General features: G+C 38.0%; 1 protein-coding gene across 1 annotated transcript in view; it reads right to left on the bottom strand.

The window, feature by feature from the left end:
* Positions 1–19,852, bottom strand: part of EXT2 (exostosin glycosyltransferase 2) — an 84,335-nt gene that overhangs the window by 26,292 nt on the left and 38,191 nt on the right. Inside the window, exons 8-9 of the mRNA XM_074909404.1 lie at positions 19,481–19,612; positions 8,253–8,442 (exon numbers count right to left, since the gene is read on the bottom strand). Coding sequence (XP_074765505.1) covers positions 8,253–8,442; positions 19,481–19,612 — 322 coding nt within the window. The remainder of the gene's footprint in view (positions 1–8,252; positions 8,443–19,480; positions 19,613–19,852) is intronic.

Raw genomic sequence — 19,852 nt, 5'->3', positions numbered from 1 at the left:
AACTAGCAAAATATATATGGAGGAAATTCTCAGTTTAGTAAACTTTATTCTAACCAAGGTAAAAACACATGCTTTATTCTTACAGTAAGAGGACACCACATCATTTAACAGAGTAAATATAAATATAGCCAAAGATAAAAAGGCAGATGAAGTCTTACGTGACAGCACGAAAACTTTTTAAGCATACAAAAGTAAAAATGCATGTTTGGACTCGGAATTATTCTTAGCTCTTTTAAAACCGGTGAGGACTTTCTGTGATGCAGCAGAAGACAGTTGTAAAATATAAAAATAAAGCTCTCTGGAGTGTATATAAAACCCCCATGTATATATGGAGTCTGAAGAGAATTACAAGCATCTCCTATTGCACATCATACTGAAATAATTATGAGAGAAGCCTGAACACCACTTACACTTGCTCTTTGGCAACAAGACTCAGGGCATTCTTGGCACTTCATCCTATTTAGGACTACTGATGCACTGATTGCAGGAGCTGCCCACAGAAAACAGCATGTGGTCTTCTAAACACAAAATCAGCAGTCTCACAATTTTGCCAAGAGCAGCTTCCACTTCCAATGGGCTTCCAATCCCTAACCACCGCATACACGGCTGTATTTCTGAGCAGCCCACAATCCCACCATTAAGTCCTGCAAGTCTCCATCTCGCAGTAAGTTTTTCAAGCATGATTTCAGGATGATTTCCACAGACTTCAGGATCAAAAAAGTGCTGTAATTACATTCCCATTTAAAACACTCATACAGAAGTGCAGCAAAAACCCCCATCCACTAAATACGCATTTCTCAGCTACAACTCCCAGTGAATTACATGAAAGACAGAAGGGAGGACAATCATGAGAGAGTCAACTTCATTATAACCTAAAGGAATACCCTCTCACACCAAAAAACCCTTTAAATTTCCACACACCCCTAGGCTTGCCATCAGATGTTCGGAACAAAAACGCCAGTAACATAAGCTTGCAAAATGCTTATATATAAAAATGAATTCTTAGTCCGAAATCCATCCCCGTTTCTCAGCTCTTAATGAACTGTTACACCATACATAAAAGAGGGATCATTAAAAATAACAGAGTTAATAATTCTATGTAGCCTATTATCTCTTTTCAAAGAGAAATGGCACAATCAAGTTGTTAAATAGCATCATTCTTTGTATCCTTGCTTCTAAGAAACGGAAAAGTTAGTAATATCTGAAGGGGTCCTTTAGCAACAGATGCATTGTCATCTATCTAGCCAGCAGACAGAAATGTGTTACTTGCTCTGATTAGTAACCATCCATCTCCAGTTTCAGCATTCAACCTAAAGAAAGTGAGAATCAATAGAGCTGCTGTACAGAGCTAACCAGTATTGTTGGGACACCCATTCTGAGTAGTATCGAGCTCAGAAATGATACTTGAATATCTTGAGCTCAGCAAGTGATACTTGAATGTGGATGGTTTGTTGCATTTGCAATTGGAAGCAGCAGGTAAAGATAAAGAGGAGGAGATGGAAATACAGTGTACACTCTTGATGGAAAGAACTGAATGCTTGCCAGTATTAAGAGCAGTATGACAAATTAAAATTAGAAAGAGATCCACTTATTGGCTGAAATAATGGCATTTTGATGACTCATACAAAGATGCTTTTCCTGTTTTACTTCCTCAGTAACAACAGCTAGGAATATCTTATGACTGCTGATAACCTGACACCAGAGTACTAACTCTTACTAAGCTCAGCCTTCCCACAACTTCTGTGGAGCCCATTTGGAACTATAAAAAGGAAAAACCTTTCCAGAAGTTGTGCAAGGTAGACTAAGATCAATAAAAAATTGGCAGGAAACATCTCTAAACACACTCCTCTCTATGTACCTGCAGTTGCACAGAATCCCATATTCACTACGCTCAACTCTCATACCTGATCTTTTATAAAATCTTTTATTTGATGCTCATTCTAATTTGTCTATAGTAGTCTTTATGAATTCAACTCATTGAACATGTATGATGGAAGCCTAGCAAGTACTTTTTCAGTCTCCAAGACTGAAAGGCAGAACTTAGCTGGAATCTGAAGTTTGAAAAAACTGTCAGAAACAACATCATCTCTTTGTTACATCTATTTATTACCAGAATTCCTTCAAATAATGGCTGACTGAAAAGGTCTGTCCAGGCATTTCAACTGCTTCAACTTAGAACTATCTTTTCAAAACAGGTGTTTTCTACTTACATTACAATGTTTATACTGGCCTACAGTAATGCACAGAATTCCTTTTATATAAAACAGAATATTGGTTTCTAGGACATTATTTAGAGCCCAGTTTTGTTAAGCTAGATTTCAGACTTCTTGGGAAACAACATTGCAAAATGTTTGTTAAGATGATTCATGGAAGACTAAAACCATCATGAAATAGTTCTCTAGCTAATCAAGGAAAATGGTCATTTTCCAAGTCCATGGTCAAGAAGCCAAATTAATTCAAAACTGAAAGGGAAGATAAAACAAACATTTCCACCAGTGCTGACTATTAAAGGCACAGTATGCAAAAAAATCTGCCACTGAAGATTTTTTAGTATTTTTTTAGTATTTTTTTTAAATTAACACTTTCTTAAGATACAGTAACCCATAGGATATTCAGGTTCCTTATCCCCAGTGCTCTATATCAATATTGTCCATTAATAGCACCAAATTGAAATACAAAGATGATTACTGCAGTAAAACCCATAAGCCTTATAGTCTGTATCTTATTCCAAGTTTATCAGCACCTTAGCTCCAGGAACCACAGACACATCTACACAAAGTACACATTCTTCAAAATACGCTTTTCATTTTTATAAAACTGAACCTAAAAAGGTATCAAACTATCACATATGATTTGTAGCTTGTTGCCTATTTATTAGCAGTAATGCATTTATACATTCTTATACCGTTTATGTGGTGGACAAAATAGTTTCTTCCATTGTCTGAAACAAATGTAATGAAATGTCGCTGAAAATTTCTATCACAGAGTATTTTCTTGAATTTCAGAACTAGCAATTTAGACAAATACAAATGAAAGGGCAAAAGTATTTGGCTGATGGAGAAAATGAAAAAACACCCTGTCTACACAAATATTCCCAGCAGCAGGCACTTGGACCACAATGTTTATTTTAATGGACATGGAGTAAGCGATTAAAAAAATAATCTTTTTTGCCTGTAATATTTCAAAGCTTTTAATCTTTTTAATAGTATACATGCAGTCATGGGCCTGCTGACAGTACTGATGGGTTGACAGGCTTCTTGCATGCCCTGCATGGCTGAGAATATATGCAAAATTCAGCCAAACACAGAGCAGAGATCACATCCCCTAAATCCAGAGAGTGCTTAAGATCAGCAAGATGATTCTATAAAGCTCTAAGGTTCCAGATTAAAATCACCACCGTGATATCTTCTCTCTGTTATTTCACATATAAGTTCCAACATCTTTACCATCATAAGCCCTCTGAAAACTTCAAAATGTTTGCAGCAAACAGCTGTGCTGCTCATCTGTTGCAGTTCTATTTTTTTTCCTAAGACACTGCTCATACTTTGGGTTCAAAACCAAGAGATTAGACCCTTGGTTTCCAGTCTCACCCAAAGCATAGTGCTCCTACTCTGGCGCACAGATTCTGCAATGACCTTAAAATGCACAGTAAAGCTTCCACCCCTTTACCCATTCCTACGTCTATGATATCTCTCAAATAAAACGTGTGGGAAGGCAGTGTGTTCAACTAGGTGAAATGAAGGCCAAAGCACAGGACCTTCCTGAATCAATTCCTTGCCCTGAAGCTGAATTACGGAGTGATGGTGAACACTCTCTGTACCTGTTTGTAGAGCTGTAAAATGGTAATAACCAGTTAATCTGCTGGTCATAAAGCCACAATACGTACATATTTGTAAATGTGTTGAAGATACTCAGATTAACTTAAACCTATAAAAAGCAGTTGCTTTTATTATTTATATTTTACTTTGACTTCAAAGAGACATTAACTTCCTAATTAGAAATCTTGGCACCTATCTAATAATATCATGAATAATGCTACTTACATAACAGTTTTAGATTATACATCTCAAAGCATTTTATCTAAGACAGTATCGCTGTATTAATTTTATAGACACAGAAACTGAGGATCAGTAAGAAATTAGTTCCCACTAAGCAGGCAGAAGTTGTGTCTGGTCAGTGTCCCACCTACAAGTACTATTTGCCCAAGAAAAATAATTGAAACATTGTTTTTAGTGCTCATTAATTTTTATTTCTCAAGAACCTTGTGGCACAGCCCATGTGTCCTTCACTATGTTCAGGTACCAGTATGGCAAAACAAGTAGGAACTCAGGGCAGACAGTTATGTGACTAAAGATCAGTCATTTAAGCTTGTACTAGTCACCTTGTGTTTCCTTCATACTCAGTAGAGGAAAAAAGGGTATTTCTGGAAGGATGATATAGTTTCCCCAAAATAAATACCTAATGCAGGCTAGATGGAGGTGTTTGTTGCTTTTCACTGGTTCTACAGGAAATGCAGAGTGATGAGCTCAGACTACACATGTAGTTCTCAAACATTTTAAGTTATGAGTGGACCTTGCAAACTCATAGGACAAAGAGAAAAACAGTTTAAATTGTTACTGATTTCTAGCCCATATGCATGTAGCTATTTTTTCTCCAGCTTTATACTTCTGTACGTTATTTGGGTGAAAACTTCCCAGTCAAGCATTCCATTAATGCATTGACATATAAGCTGCTTACTTATTATCAGCCAACGCGACGAAAGATTTGTCAGACATACCAGAGCTGCACCTGCCCCAAGAGGCCTAGATTTGCAAGGAGTTTGTGTCCATACACCTTGCACACTCCCCACACTTGTTACCATTCCACAGTGCAGCAGCCGAGATCAGCTACAGCCTCTTACCTGCACCCAGAGATGCTCAGCAGTACTGATGGCAGTGAGTGACCACAATTCATTCTAGTCATTTGTCTGACAGGTATCACCATTAGTTAATTTTCAGGTCATGTTGACAAATAGATCTTTTCACTCAAACTTTACTAAATGTTGAGGACAAGCAAAAAAGGAGTTTTACCTTATAGAATGTCGCATTTGTTGAGGGGTGCAGCATCTTAAGTTTTGTACAATATTTAGAATCAAATATTTCATTTTTATTCTGTTTTCCCCTTAAGTTCTAAGTTTGCCAAGTTTCAATACATAAAGGCATTATTACAAGTACATAAGCATTCATAAAAAAATGTTAAATTTTAGAATTTGCATGTACTTCAAAACTTTCCATCCCTAGGGACAGATTCCCTCTATTCCCAATATATATTGCTTTGATAAAAATGACACTTTCAGTTATAATATTTTTCTGGTGTTGACAGAGGAAACAACGGAGCAGCCATATGTCGTATTTGTGTGGCACTATGCCAGCTACATCTCAGGAGACCTAAATCCAATTCTCAATTTACCACACATAATCAGCACAGAAGACAACTCACATGTACTTCACCCAGCCCCCCCCCCCACACACACTTACACATACAAAACAAAAACACACAAAGGGTTGAAGCGACAAAAGCCAAGATTTGCTTCTGTACCAAAACACGTTCCTTACACGGAAAGGACCAGAAAATACAGCACTTGATGCTCTAGGAGGTTAAGCACCTCAGCTTTACTATAACCAATTAAAAGTGAATAGCCATAAAAGTGCAGATACTACTGTAGGGTAGTAAACCAGACTTTATCAGTGACAGTGGTGCACATTACAAACTTCAAACTCATTCCTTGCTCTAATCCATCAGAAACTTCCTGGCTTTAACAGGCTATAAACAGCAGAAGCTTTGAAGTCCAAGGATTAGAATCACTAATAGACAGACTGAATGAGAGACTGGCTGAAGAGCCAAGTGGAATGCCCTGCATGGATCTGGAATAAAACAAGTTAATTTAATCAAACTGACCTCTCTCTAGCCATAGGCCAAAAGATTACAATGGTTATACAGCAGTAAAGGGACAAGAAACTCTAGAAATGAATAGTTATTTGCTCCAGTGCGATGCTTAGGCCAATGTAAGGGCAAAACCGCCGATGTTTTGAACTGTGCTCTCAAACCCACAATTTTAAGCTCTACGGGTAAAAAAAATTAAACACACTTTAATTTTCAAGAATTTCTAAATGTAAGATTAATAGAATGGTTTAACAAAAAAGACCATTCTAATGATTTATTTGCTTTCACTCTCCTGTATCTCAGACTCACTCAAAGGAAATGTGGAAACAACCCATCCGGTTAAATCCACCTGCATTCAGTGCTCACATAACTGAATATTTAAGCATTTTTGCTTTTAGAAGAAGCTTCTTACTGCAAAAATTCCAATTACCATCAATTTATATGTAACAATTCTCACTCTGAAGGATTGCAAAACACTTAATAAAGCATTAAACTTGAGGTGCTTAGCACAGCAGTATTACAGAACACTTCTCAAAGCAAACAGTAAAGCTACTCTGCTTTAAACTGGAGCAAGTTGCCAAAACGGCAAATGAGCCAAGTGAATGGTAGCAATAGCTTGGCCCTAAGAAGTTTTTAGAAGATGGTAAATTGAGACAAGTGGTCAAGGATTAATTTTTACATTGTATCTTGCCACTACACAGAGTGGTTAACTTTGAGGAGTGGAAAACTGCAGCAGCTGAAGCCTCTGAAAAGAGAACTACAAAGCAAGGAGTCCTAACGACACGCTTCATTCACTACAGAAGACAAAAGAATCCACAATATAGCATTGTTTTGTGAACACATATTCCTACAAGGCAACTTTGTCCCACAAAATCACCACATTTTCAGATGAGAATGACAGATTTATACGTACAGCATACAGGAAACAAACTCATTTACAGCTACTTATCTACAGTATTTAATCAAGATTGACAAGAGGCAGCTTTAATTGCCCAGAACAACGCTCAGGATTTTAGTACTAGTGTACTTGGAAGAAACACAAGATAGGAAGCAATGAGCATGGAAATAAAACGACTGGCATTGCAGTGGCTGTCTGGCACTGGAGAGGATTACCACAGGCCAAGCCTAGCTGCCTTCTTTACATGGGGCAATGCCTTCTGGACTCTCCCATTTACTCCATGGTGACTTTGTAAAGGAATTCACCAGTGTCAGGACCTGTGCTTCCAGCTGAGGACCTCGGAGAAGAGTAAGAGCAGCATGGTGTTATGAGACAGCCAGCCCAGGGCTGGGAAAAAAGGGAGCTGGTGGGAGACAGAGCAGCCATGGTGTGTGCAGTGGCATTACATGGAAGGAGACAGAGAAATTTGGGATTAGGGTCCTGGGTTTGAAAACGTAGGCAGCAAGTAGCGAGGACTGGGCAGCTGGAGACTGAGGTCCTGGCACGAGGGGATACAGTATGGCAACATGCCAGCCCAGCAGGTACCCCTGCCAGCAAAGCACACCTCAGCTACTGAAAATTAAACAAATTAATTCAGAGATTTACAGCACTGAGTTCACACTGGAGTCATTAATACACTCTTGAAACCACATCTTCTTCCAAAACCTACACATTTAAATCATCTGGGAAGAGGTCTGTGAATGTGCCCTCATTTTACAATAACCATGAAGTAAAAAAATTTAAAATATCATGTAGACTTCACTAGACTCACTCATAAAGACTATAAAGAGCAACAGAGTACCACATGTGTTGGAAACAGAAACATCTTTAAAAAGTCTTCCTGAGCTAGCTGTAGCATTTTCAAAACATATTCTGGTGGTGTGGGAACTTCTTTTCAGACACCCAAAATATCCCAAGTTTTCATTTCATTAGTCAAAATATTCACTTATTTTATAGTTCCAAGCATTCAAACTACTTTGCTGCTTTGAACTACATTTGCCCTAGAAAACAGTCTTAGCAAAAGTCGTATTCACTGCTATGAGAGTGTCTACAGAGAAATAAAACCAAGCACTGACAAATCAAAGATGGGTCTCTCCTTACCACTCCCCAAATTAAAGTTAAGGACAGAAATGTTTCTGTAACTACTGCATCTGTCATCTTCGATTCAGAAGTTAGCAGCACAACCACTGACATGCTTTTTTCTTTTAATCTGTTTTGGCTTTACTCATTTCACTTTCAAAAATACTGCCACCAAAAAAATCCGAATTTATTATTTCAAAAGTAACCATTAAATACTTTTCAAAGATAAATTAATGAAGTAGAAGAGAGGTCATTCTGTAACATCCTACCACCAGTTTCACCCTCCTCCACCTCACCCACCAGGGGGTCTTACCTTCTGGTGGACTCTTATTCTGGTTGTTCCAAACAACTAACAATTTGGATAAACTAGGCACTTTAGACACCTCCGTGATGACTCGGAAAAGGCTCTCCACCCGGTCATAGGTCAGAACTATGGCTGTGAAACCTTGGGACTGAGGTGGGATCAGTGGAAGGAAGAGTGGGTTGCTTACACTGCTCCATTTCTGTGAAGGAAAAGAAGAGAACAGGAAAACAATTTGATTAAAGTGGCTTGTCACAGTAAGGAGTAATTATTACAGTAAGGAGTAATTCACATAGCCAGGACCTAACCGACAGATTTGGAATTTGCTCAATGAAGCACTCTGACTCTCCAATTCTGGCAACAGTGGACTTGAGTAATTTCTCAAAACCTTCCTTCCCCTATCTTTCTTAATTCAATTTTCATTTTTACCTAGCTGTAATGTTGCAAACAAGAGCTGCTTTAGATAAAAAATAAAGTGGAAGAGGCAGACAGATTTGTGGAGAAGGAAAACCAAAGTGAATTTTGAACCCAGCTAGCGTGATTCAATTCTCATATACTAATCACTATTTCAAGACATTCATATTTATAGTCGGGATTCAATAAACAAAGAGAAACTTAATCAGCACTACAATTTTAGAAGCAAAAAAGAGTTAACAGTAAAATCAAAGCAGCAAAAACATAAACCTGGCATAAAATGAATACCCAAACAAAAAAGGCAAAAGCAGGCACCAAGAGGAATAATGTACTAGCTTCCACAAAACTGTGTTTGTTCAATGGTGAAAAAAACACCTACTGTATTAAAAAATATAAGACGTGTGACATGCAAAGATGAATTTCAGAGAGTTATCTACTCCTTGTGAATTTTAACTAGGGCATCCCTTTTAAGACTTTAAAGGTCTTACTTCAATACATTGCCAGCATAAGGAAGCCAAGTCAGCCGGCAAAAGACAAGACAGACAACTAAATTCTCACTGAACGTGCCAGCCTCCTTTGGAGCCGACAACATGGGGGAGGAAGCAGTGAAGGGACCCTTCAACAGGAATGAAAGTGCCAGCACTTCAGTCTCAACTTTTCCATTCCAGCTGATGTTCCAAGCAGGGGTCAGACACAGAAGCAAAGGGAAAAACAAGACCTTTTGGGATGAGGTGAAAAGGGGAGGAGTTGGGAAAGCGAGGTGAAAAGGGGAGTTGGGAAAGCAGAAACTGAGTGATGCTGTTTTGCAGTTGCAGGGAAGTCTTGAATCCTAGCCTGTAAAAACCATGAACAGTCATAAGAACTTAATAACTGTCAGCAGTTTACAGAAATACTGCGAAAATCTCCAGATAAATTCATACCATGAGCCTGCTTGTATCAGGAGGAAAGCAAGTTTTACACACTCAAAAGTTATCAGCTCATATTTGCAGGAAATAAACTCTGCAATTTTCCATTTTCTTTTTTAGTCTTTGGGTTACTTTATACACCCAGCAATCACCTTCCTCATGTTTAGTGGTTAGACACCTCTAACTAGAATAACTTCAAAGAGGAGGAGAATAGAGAGCCTATTTACTAGAAGAGATCATAACATTTCGACTGTTTTAGTAAAGGAGAAAAGAGCGTGATGTGAATATGACACAAATGTACCAACACTGAAGGGGGGATAAATATGTGGGGTGGAAAAGAGACACTTAAAGTTAAGCACAGCATTGGCACACTATTTTATCCAGGATGGTCTAAGGAGATGTTCCAGGCAAGGATCTGTCAGTAGAAGTAATATCTTTAAGGAGACTTCCTGAAATAGTTGGAAAGGCAGACTAATCTTCAGCTACACATCCTTTACTGGGTCTGGTACAAGAAGCATTCAACACAAACTGTTGGTGAGGTTCCTAATGGAAAGCATGAAGTTCCAGTTTTTACTCAACAGGAGTAATAGGATAATGTAGAAATAGTAACAGTACAACACAGAGCTTAGATCCATGAAAGAGACATGGTTACCTGTGATAGCGGACTGCACTTAGTAATTCAGAAAATATACATTACTTCAGCAACTGATATGTGCAGAGACAAATCTGCTTTCAGATTATTACATTTTCTAAAATTAAAGCTTTTAAATATACTTCTGTTAATTTTACAAGACAACTGGTGGCAGATGGGGACAGCGTTCTGATTTTGCTCCAGCTTCAGTAATTCCTACAGCAAATCACAATCTAAATGTTACCAGAGCATAACCTTTCTCATTAAAGCTTTACAGACTTGTTTCCACACAACTCCCACTCCAAGACTGCTATTACCCAAATGACCCTTGTAATGTCGAGCAGCTTCTTAGAACAACTTTCAGAACCCTCTTTTCATTAATACTTGAAGCAGAGGTTTAACATCATACTCAGTAGTATACCAAGAAATTCTTATGTTTCTGCCCTACAAGAAGAAATATCTGGTAATCTATAGACAGTGTTGTATTTACTAATTACGGGTCAGTATTGCCACCTAAATTAATGGCTCCCACTTGAAGTTTTTCCAGCAACTTTTTTCTCTCTAGCCACAACATTTCACAACAAATTACTTGCTATATCATCCTTGGAAAAGTATTATTCCTTTTCTATCACCTAAGACTATTTTAGGTACTTAAAGAAAAAAAAAAATAGATACACATGTGTGAGCACATCCATACATGCCTAAAAAATCATCACGTTTTCTCTTAAAAACCTAAGGTTTAGGTACAGTACTTAAATTCCAACTTTTACTACTTTCAAAGGCATGAAAATTCTCCCCTGCTGGTTACAACTTAGGAAAAATAAGGCAACTTTTGAGGTGGTTTTGCTCATGCATCTACTAAAGGATGATGGAGGGAGGGAAAAGCCTGTAGATACACACTAATGGATGGGAGAACCATGCCTCTAATTTGAGAAAAACATTTCAAAAAGGCAATTAAGCATCTCTCAAGTGCCATTAAGAGCCAACCCCCTGCTGCCTGCCTGAAGAGTGTGTCTACAGTCTGAGACCTATTGACCCCACTTTCTGCAGGAAATCGGGCAAATTCAAGCCTCCATAATTTGCTAAAGTCTTCCAGATTTCTGCTTGGAAAAAGCAAACCATACAGGCAATTAATTCAACAGCAACCTAATTAAATCTCCATTATGGCAGCAAAGCATGAAATGGATAATGACACAGGGATGGGTTCTCCCAGTCACTGCTCAAGACACCAAGTGGTGAAGGAACATTTGCTCCAGTCCCATTTTTATTAACATCCTTGATGGAAATTCACAGGAACTTTCACTCTCCGAGAGAAGAGCAAACTGCAACAGTGGATTGATCATCCATCACCTTTCCTTAACAACGTGCTGACACTCAGCTATGGATAAGACAACCTTCACTCTCGCCCTCCCAGCTAATATCATTAGAAGAGACGGGATAATTAATCTAAGATTAATAGGTTGTTTGCTGTGAATCATTTTTATGGGCAAAAAGGATCAAGTTCAAATGCCAGTTTCCTAAGAGTAATCTCGTGTCACTTAAGTCTCACAGTCTCAGTTGTCTGACAGCTCTTTGCAGTTCACGTGAAAATCCAAAGTAGTCTGACCTGAATGACAGTGAGAACTTAGGAACAGCCTAAAGCCGGGGAGAGAGGAGAATTGAGGAATGGGTACGTATACAGGGAAGGATTCAGACTGCTGCAGCTGTCCTGGGCGTGCTTTCCACACATGTGCATGCACAATAATGCCTTAGAAATAAGGCACATTCCTTTACTATAGAAACATCAAATATTTCCCTCCTTTGTGGTGATTAAAAACAACTTGATTGCATTTTAGGAAAAATTAGTACATTAAGGACAAGGTATCACGTGAGTTGAATTCTCATTATGTGGGATGCTTAAGGCTGGACTCGATGTGGAGTCTTCAGGTTCAACTTAGCAGAGAAGTTTTAAAGAGACAGTTCTTAGCAGGATACAAAAGAGAGACAGATGGGAGCTTTGGGACATCAACGAACATAACCGGACTAAGAACATAACAAATGCTACAGAGCCTCAAAGGTATTGGCAAAACACCAGACATAACTAAGACAGGATCCTACCCCAAAACTTCTTATTTGGGGGTACACTGAGTATCACAAAGAGAATTGAAGAAAAACACAGCAGACACAAACTGCATCACAGAATGCCCTCTAGGAAAACAAGATTGCATAAGATGTGCCATATTTATAGGAAAGAGTAAAGAATTTCCCAGCTGTCACTTAGTGAGAAAACTCAGCAACAGCACTTAAGAATAGAATTTCACTGCTCTCACAAACAAGACAGTGGGCTTTCCTCCTTGTGAATTTTATTTTCAGCAACTAGACTGCTTGATGTAACCACGTATTAGTGAAACTATACAGTCTAAATAACAACTCACGGTCTTTTAAAAGCAGAGGCAAGGACAACACTGTGTTACTGAAACAGTAACTAAGCAGCTCTTCTATACATCTAAGCAAAACAGATATGTATCCCCTGCCTCTGTGGGCAAGGCTTTTTCAGCTGGGTTGTTCTGAGTATCAAACCAACCTCAATGTGGTTTCAATTATGAATTACCAGACAAAAAAAGCGCCTTGATTTATTCTATTTTGCTCCAATTATTCATGATAAGTTTCTATTGAATACTTTGAGAAAGTATTTCATCATGCTTCCCATCCTCAAGTGGTCATAGGGCAAAACCAAAGGAATTAACCCCCTCTACTTCGCCAGAGCCAACTGTAGTGCTTACATTTTGCAGAATCACAAACCAAGTTGCAGTGGCCACCATTTCATGCTTTGATGAAGATTAGAAACCTTCCTCAAAAAGTATTTTAGGCACAAGACACACACAGGAGTTTCTACCTATTCATTCTTGAGTAATGAAATACCTATCATCCTCCCACAGCCAGAAAAGACAGGGAGTACTGAAAAGAGGACAATGCAACAGTCTTTTTTTTTTTTTTTTTAAACAGTTAATCACTCCCATTACATACAATAAAGCTGCACAGTTACGAAGCCACAGGAGGCACCAGGCAGTGCAATGAACAAGGTAAGAACAACAGTGATGAGAACCTCACCTCTGGCCTGCAAAATTTTTCTTTGGGTGCATCTCAAAAACAGCTTCCTTAAGATTAAAAACATATCTCTCACTTGTATGTTTAGGTGTCTACTTCTAAGCAACAGACAAAGCAAAAAGCTCTTACAGAAAATAAAAGCCAACAGTATTAAATGGTTAGGTTCAGTCTTAAGAACTAAAATGTCATTCATGCAAAATACCTGAAATCCAGTTTCCTATTCTGTCAACCAAACAAAAAATTTTGTTCATGTCTCAAAAATGATCATTTACAATGGAAATAAACTTATATGCTAGATTCTAGCCACACAACATAAGATAATTGTGAGGTTATCTATCACTGTGTAAGAGAAGTATCCTAATACCTGGGCTAGTAAGTAGAAGAACCAACCGTAAAATCAAGTTTCACACACAGACACAAAAATATCGCTATTTATAGCTGAATACTCAACTTGTCCATAACATCAACACTGAAAAACGTATCGATAAACCAAAATTTATTTAGTGTAAGGAAGAATACCTATCTTCTAACATAGTAAAGACAGCAAAATTTCACCCAGCTGATTCAAACCATCACACGAGATAACTGGAAATACAGCAGGAACCGAAACCTAATATTGTTCAATGGAAAAAATACCAGGTGTGCACTGCCCAGAAAAGTGCTAGCTTGTTCTCATTTACAGGTAACTAAAAAAGCATATGTTAATTATTTGCTTAATGCTTTGAAGATGAGGATGGAAGTACAGTTATAACAGTGTCTTATCTGGAGACTGAGGGCTGTAAAATACTACTCAAATTGCTTAGAAAGAGTTTAATTGTTTAAGTGCCAACTGCCTGGTAACTGGCAGAAGCCCACAAAGTATTCTGTAAATGAACATCCTACTTAGGCTTTGCTAAATGAACAGCACTTTTTGCACTAAATTAATTTGCCTACTTTAGTTTAAGCCAAATGATGGTGCTGTTTTCTGTCTCACTGGGAGAAATGAAATCTGGTATGTTTATTGTTCAGCATAGTGATATTCTCAAGTGATTATTAAACTATGGTCTGTATCATTCAAGGTCAAAGCTCAAAAGCAGCCCCTGACAAAAAAAAAACCCTCTAATGTTTTATAGGTCTACATTATAAACAGGCTTGAAAGAATTTCAACAAAAGCAACTAAAGAAATCTGGAAAAAACCCCATCTTGCTGATTTTTCAGAAACCCATATACATTAGCAAGGTATGAGGCAAAGTAGGAGAATTTAAATAATCTACAAAGAGGCACAAGTGAGAAAGCAATTAACATCTGTTAGAGCATAACAAAGTACTTAATTGAAGATAACAGATCACATCTCAAACCCAGGTCATTAGTTCTAATCCATCCCAAACTAGTAACCATCAGAAGGCACACCGCAGAAGCGGTCATTTTCTGGCTTACTTGAACGTGACTAATTGCCCCTGCCTAATGGATAATGGTCGGGCCAAGAAACACAAAAGGCATTAAGCTCCCATGCTTGCAGCAAAAGACCGTCTGAGATGTAAAGGACTCGAGCGGTCAGGAACGAATTTCAGGTCCCCAAAACATTATCTTCCCCTCTTCATTAAAAGAGGGAAGCATCTTGTAGTGCATTTTCATTGAAAGTACTGTTCCATAACATACTAGTATGTTATATGCTACTAGTTCTCCACTTCCTCAACAGGACAGTGGATGAGTAGAAAAATAATTCACTTGACAATGTGAATTTTTTTCTTTAGAAAAAAACTCAAACTATCTTCAGTCAACCCACACAAACACATAAAATTTGCTGGATCACTTCCTCAATGCAATGTACTAAGTACGGAGTTAACTGCATATGCATTTATCTTCTGTGTACCTTATACTCCCCCTCCTGCTGGAAAAACACCCTCCTGTACTGCTGCTGTATCCACATTGTGGTGAAGATACTCAGGCAACAGTCTTACTAATATTTTGAGCCAATATAAGCCAAACTAATGCCAAAAAAAGCAACCTTCCAGCCACCCGGTGCCTCCCTTGCCGCCCATTCCCCCCCCCCCCCTTTTTTTTTTCTTTTGCTCGGTAAGTTTTACACGAGAAAAATTATTTTGGTTAATCCACCACAAGTGAATTAGGGAACTCAAAAAGAAGGCAGCACATAGAATATAGAGAGAAATCACCATCCAACTGTAGAAGAGTGCAGGACTGCTTCTTTTGGCAACAGTATCTGCTTATAGCAGTTCAAAGTGTTTGGGAACCTACAGACAACACAAGGTGGGCTGGTGTTTCTTTGTGTTGAGACTTGAAAAATATCTGGGGAACAGGAATAAAGCTTATCTATATACAGATCTAACCATGAACATGCTTCACTGATTTTAAATGCATGAATATCACTTTCAGGCTGACTGTCCAAGATAACAACCCCCCCCTCAGATACAAAGATCAATGTAATTTTGCTGAAGAGGATGTAATCATTATTATGTTTGCAGATATGTCCTAATTCCTAATTTGAAGTCTCAGAGTTCTAAATAAAGCAAAAAGAAAATTTCCAGAAAATAGCCCTAAGTCCCTACCAGTCCTGCTTTGCAAGTGACAAACTTCAGGCAGCTTCTGTGAAAGATGAAGCTTTCTCCCCATAGGTGGTGTTGTTACAAACTTACTTAATCAAATATTTGAGGCCCCTAAAAATCTCTTATCTAGCACACTTACAGGCTGTAATCTGTTAAATGTTTGCTAACTCAAAATAGATTCAATTCTACTGCACTATAATCAAAAAGCAGTATAAGCATAACAGGCAGTACATGAGATCACAGGAAATAGACTGAAATCAGATGATAAATCTTAAAACTGGAAGCAAACTCGTAAGGCTGAAATAGCTGAACAGTAAAATGTTCACCTTGGAGAACTGTGAGCTATCTTAATTGTCAAAGCAGAAATAATGTTTTTACTGCTTTATTTAACACCTGAAGCAGCTGTAACAATTGAGCAGTAGAACAATTAGCAACCAGGACACTTTTATTGAGCTCTATTTTTCTATTTTTCTCAGGATCCCAGCAACATAATAAGCAAAACTAACCCCTATAAGCACACAAAGAAAAAGAATCCTTAAATCAAGGAGGCAGACAGGTAAGCAATGATGGCCAAGGATTCTTTCTAGCTAAAGATTCTCCTCTGCGTGATGATCTTGCAAAAACAGCAAGCTCTTCTTGATGTTAGAAAGGTGTATTTCTCCTAGCAAGTAAGCTCATAAAGCCATTAAAGATATCATTTTCTGTATAAATATTCCAAAGGCAAATCCATGCTCTCATTTTCAAAACCTCACTATTCAGAGCACAGGGATCTGAGCTCTATTAACAGCCTTGTACTGACTAAAGAAATTGCTGGCTAATTGTAGTAAGCCCCTTACCTTAAAATGGTGATTGCACCTCTGCACCTTCTGTTAATTTGCCTACAGCTTCCACACACTCTTTCTGCAACTCCACGTTCCTACTGAAACTGCATAATGGGAACAAGAGCGTATAGAAGAACACTGCGTCTAACCCTTACCAACCACACCATCACCACATGAACTGCAGGCAGAGCTAAAGGAACTGCATGCTGAGCCAGCTGAGTTTGAAGGCAGAATACATGTGGCAAGTTCTGGAGGTACAGTTCTGGCCCAGTTACTCACACATGTCACACTGGTATTAATGCTAACTCACAAGTGCTTCATTTTAAGTTACCTATATCCTGGTCCTGTGACCAACCTGAAATACTTTTCTTTAAAAGCTTCGGTCTTGGAGTTTATTTACAATTTTCTCCTAAATGAGGAACATATTCAAGTCATCTTTAGTTACTTTGTCTTCTTATCAGAGTTAGGGGATACAGTTGCCATCTTCTGCTACCACAAATGTACATATGTACCTGCTTTCCAACTATAAAGTTCCATCCAGGCTTACTGGAAATTGTAACAGTGCTGTGAGTGGACATTAGGCACCAGATTAGATGAGAAACATACTCAGGCTCAAGTAGATCATCATTCCCCTGACAAGCAGACACCAACTATGGAATTCCAACCAGCGCAATTATTTTTTTTTTTTAATTTTAAATTACTATTCAGTGCATTGACTTATTCACTTTACTAGCAGATAGTGTATATATCATCACCTTCTAAATTATTTGAAGTTAGAAATTAGCTGTTCTGAAAAATATGCTCCCCTGTAGGTCACAACTGTAATATGCTCTCATCTCAAAGAGGTAAAATAAATGCACAGAAAAAAAAGAAAATAAATCTCCAAGATAAACTGGAGAACACTCCAGTTATTTGCTTTGAATGAAAGAACAAGAGTCAAAACCAAACAGTATTAGCTGGCTCAAACAAAAAAGAAAAAAAAAAAAAGACCCTGATGGAAGGAAATTTCATACCTGCTCAGAGTAGCTATCAAAATCCCCAATTAAAAAAATCACTGGATTATGTACTGCTGTTCTACAAATTTAACTGTTCTTGAACAATATCTGATCTGAATTCTATTTTTTTTAACTGACCCTTTGAGGAAGGGTCACAAGCACTCTGGGTTGCTGATTAATATGGAGCTTACACAGCCCATAAAGGAACTTTTAACGACATCTCTGTTTCATATCGAAGCAAGAAATGAATTCATGCACATATTAAGCAATTTTCATAGACTAGGATAAACATCAAATTCTTTCAACTGAGACATAAAACCACCAAGGAACTGACCATTCGTGGTATGAGAGAGTCACGATATGAGGTGTTAACTCCAACGTCTTGGACAGATTCCAGCCTGTGTAGTTGCACTCAGCTTTCTAACTTTTCTCTGCGATTGCACATTGATACAATATTCCTGCCTACTCCTTGTACTGGCCTAGCATGGTACTGCTGTTACATGTTCCCCCACAGTTCCAGGGTTCTGGTCTGTATGTTGCTGTGTCTGTGGTTATAAACTTTCTGCTTAAGAACCTCTAGGTTGAATGACTAATATAAATATTTCTTCCAAGTATATATTAAAAACAAATAAAAAAGGAGCCTGCTTCTTGCTCAGATTAGCTTCCCCAGAAATGGATAGGTTTCCAGTATAGGAGAGAACCCAGAAGATGTTTTTGCATTCCCTTTAAAGGCTGAGTAATGCTAAAGCAATTTTCTTCATTTCACTAGGTGATTCAAGGTGCTTGTTTTGCTAGCATAACTTAAAAGCATTGAGATGTCCTGATCCCCTTCTTGCAGTGTACTGTACTATCCTGTGTAGCTTAATTTCTTCCTTAAATACTGGTAAATCCCAGGTTTTGCCTCCAGGCAATGACAACAGTAGGTTATTAATGCCTTTGGATAGGCAATGGAAAATCATCTTCTGAAACGCAGCTTCTAACTCTTTGTCAGCAACTGTTCACACTCTGTCAGCCTGAAGAGTTTAAAGTGAAACACAATCTACTCCTGAGCACTCCTACTCAGCTTCCAGAGAAACTCTCTCTAAACCACCATAAAGTGAGACAGTTAACAAGTTTGTTTTTATTAGTAAAACAAAACTATTTTTTATATTTTGACACAAAGAAAATTAACTGATTATGAGTGAAAATCATCTGCAGGCTTTTACATAGTAAAAAATCAGAACCAGCTGCTTGGTGCAGAAGGTTAATTAATACTCCAGTGTTTCTTAACAGAGGTGGATTCAAGCAGTGAAAGTTTTTCTTTCAAGAAAACAAAAATGCCCCAGAAGAACTTTGAACATCAGTTTCTTGATAAGAAAAATTACACAGAAATAATATGTAGAAAATTGTAGGCATAGCAATAATTAGCTATTTAATCAGAATTACATGAAAGAGCCTTGCAGATTGTTTAAGATCTTCAGTATTTTCACCAACTATTTCCACTGCAGTTATGCATTTTTAAGAGCATTTTATGAGTGCTAAACTCACACAAAATTTAACAGAAAGAAAGAAGTATGTGTGTATGCATGCATGAAAAATAAATAAATAAACAAGCAACCAATTTAGTGTGTGCAATATTGAAAGTTGAAAGTTTGCATTTCACCGCCAGGACATGAACTGGTAGTTATTTTGCCAGTTGTCATAAAATATATTAACTTCATCTGTGCAAGTTACCAACACAACACATACACACAAACACACACACACACAGAATTATTACCAAGTTTCATAGCACATACCTTTTATACGAGAAAAAAAACAAACCCACAATTTGTTTTATGAGTAAATCAAAAGAATTTACTTACCACAGCTGGGGGATCATTCCATTCTTCATAAGAAATGGCAGCATATGGGTAAATTCTATCATTGATAATCTGAAGAGTAGCAAGAGCAATCGCTTTCATCGATCGAAAATACGCTTCCCAGAACCACCTTGCCTGTAAAGATAATAAAGTTCACTTTCACATTGCACAGCTCCAGTGCTTAATAATCAATTTTGGCTTGCCATGCACAATCTGCAGTCTATATGTCAGGTGGAAATTAAATTAGGAGGCATGTTTATTGTAGCTAGGATATTTCCAGGGAGCCTGAAGGCTTCAAACTCAACCCCACCCCCCAAAAAAAACAGGACCTACATCCAATAAAAAGAAGCAGCAGCATTACTTTGCAAGTGATTA

Source organism: Athene noctua, chromosome 6, assembly GCF_965140245.1.
Source record: "Athene noctua chromosome 6, bAthNoc1.hap1.1, whole genome shotgun sequence".
Lineage (NCBI taxonomy): Eukaryota > Metazoa > Chordata > Aves > Strigiformes > Strigidae > Athene > Athene noctua.
This window is presented reverse-complemented; position numbering and strand designations above follow the sequence as displayed.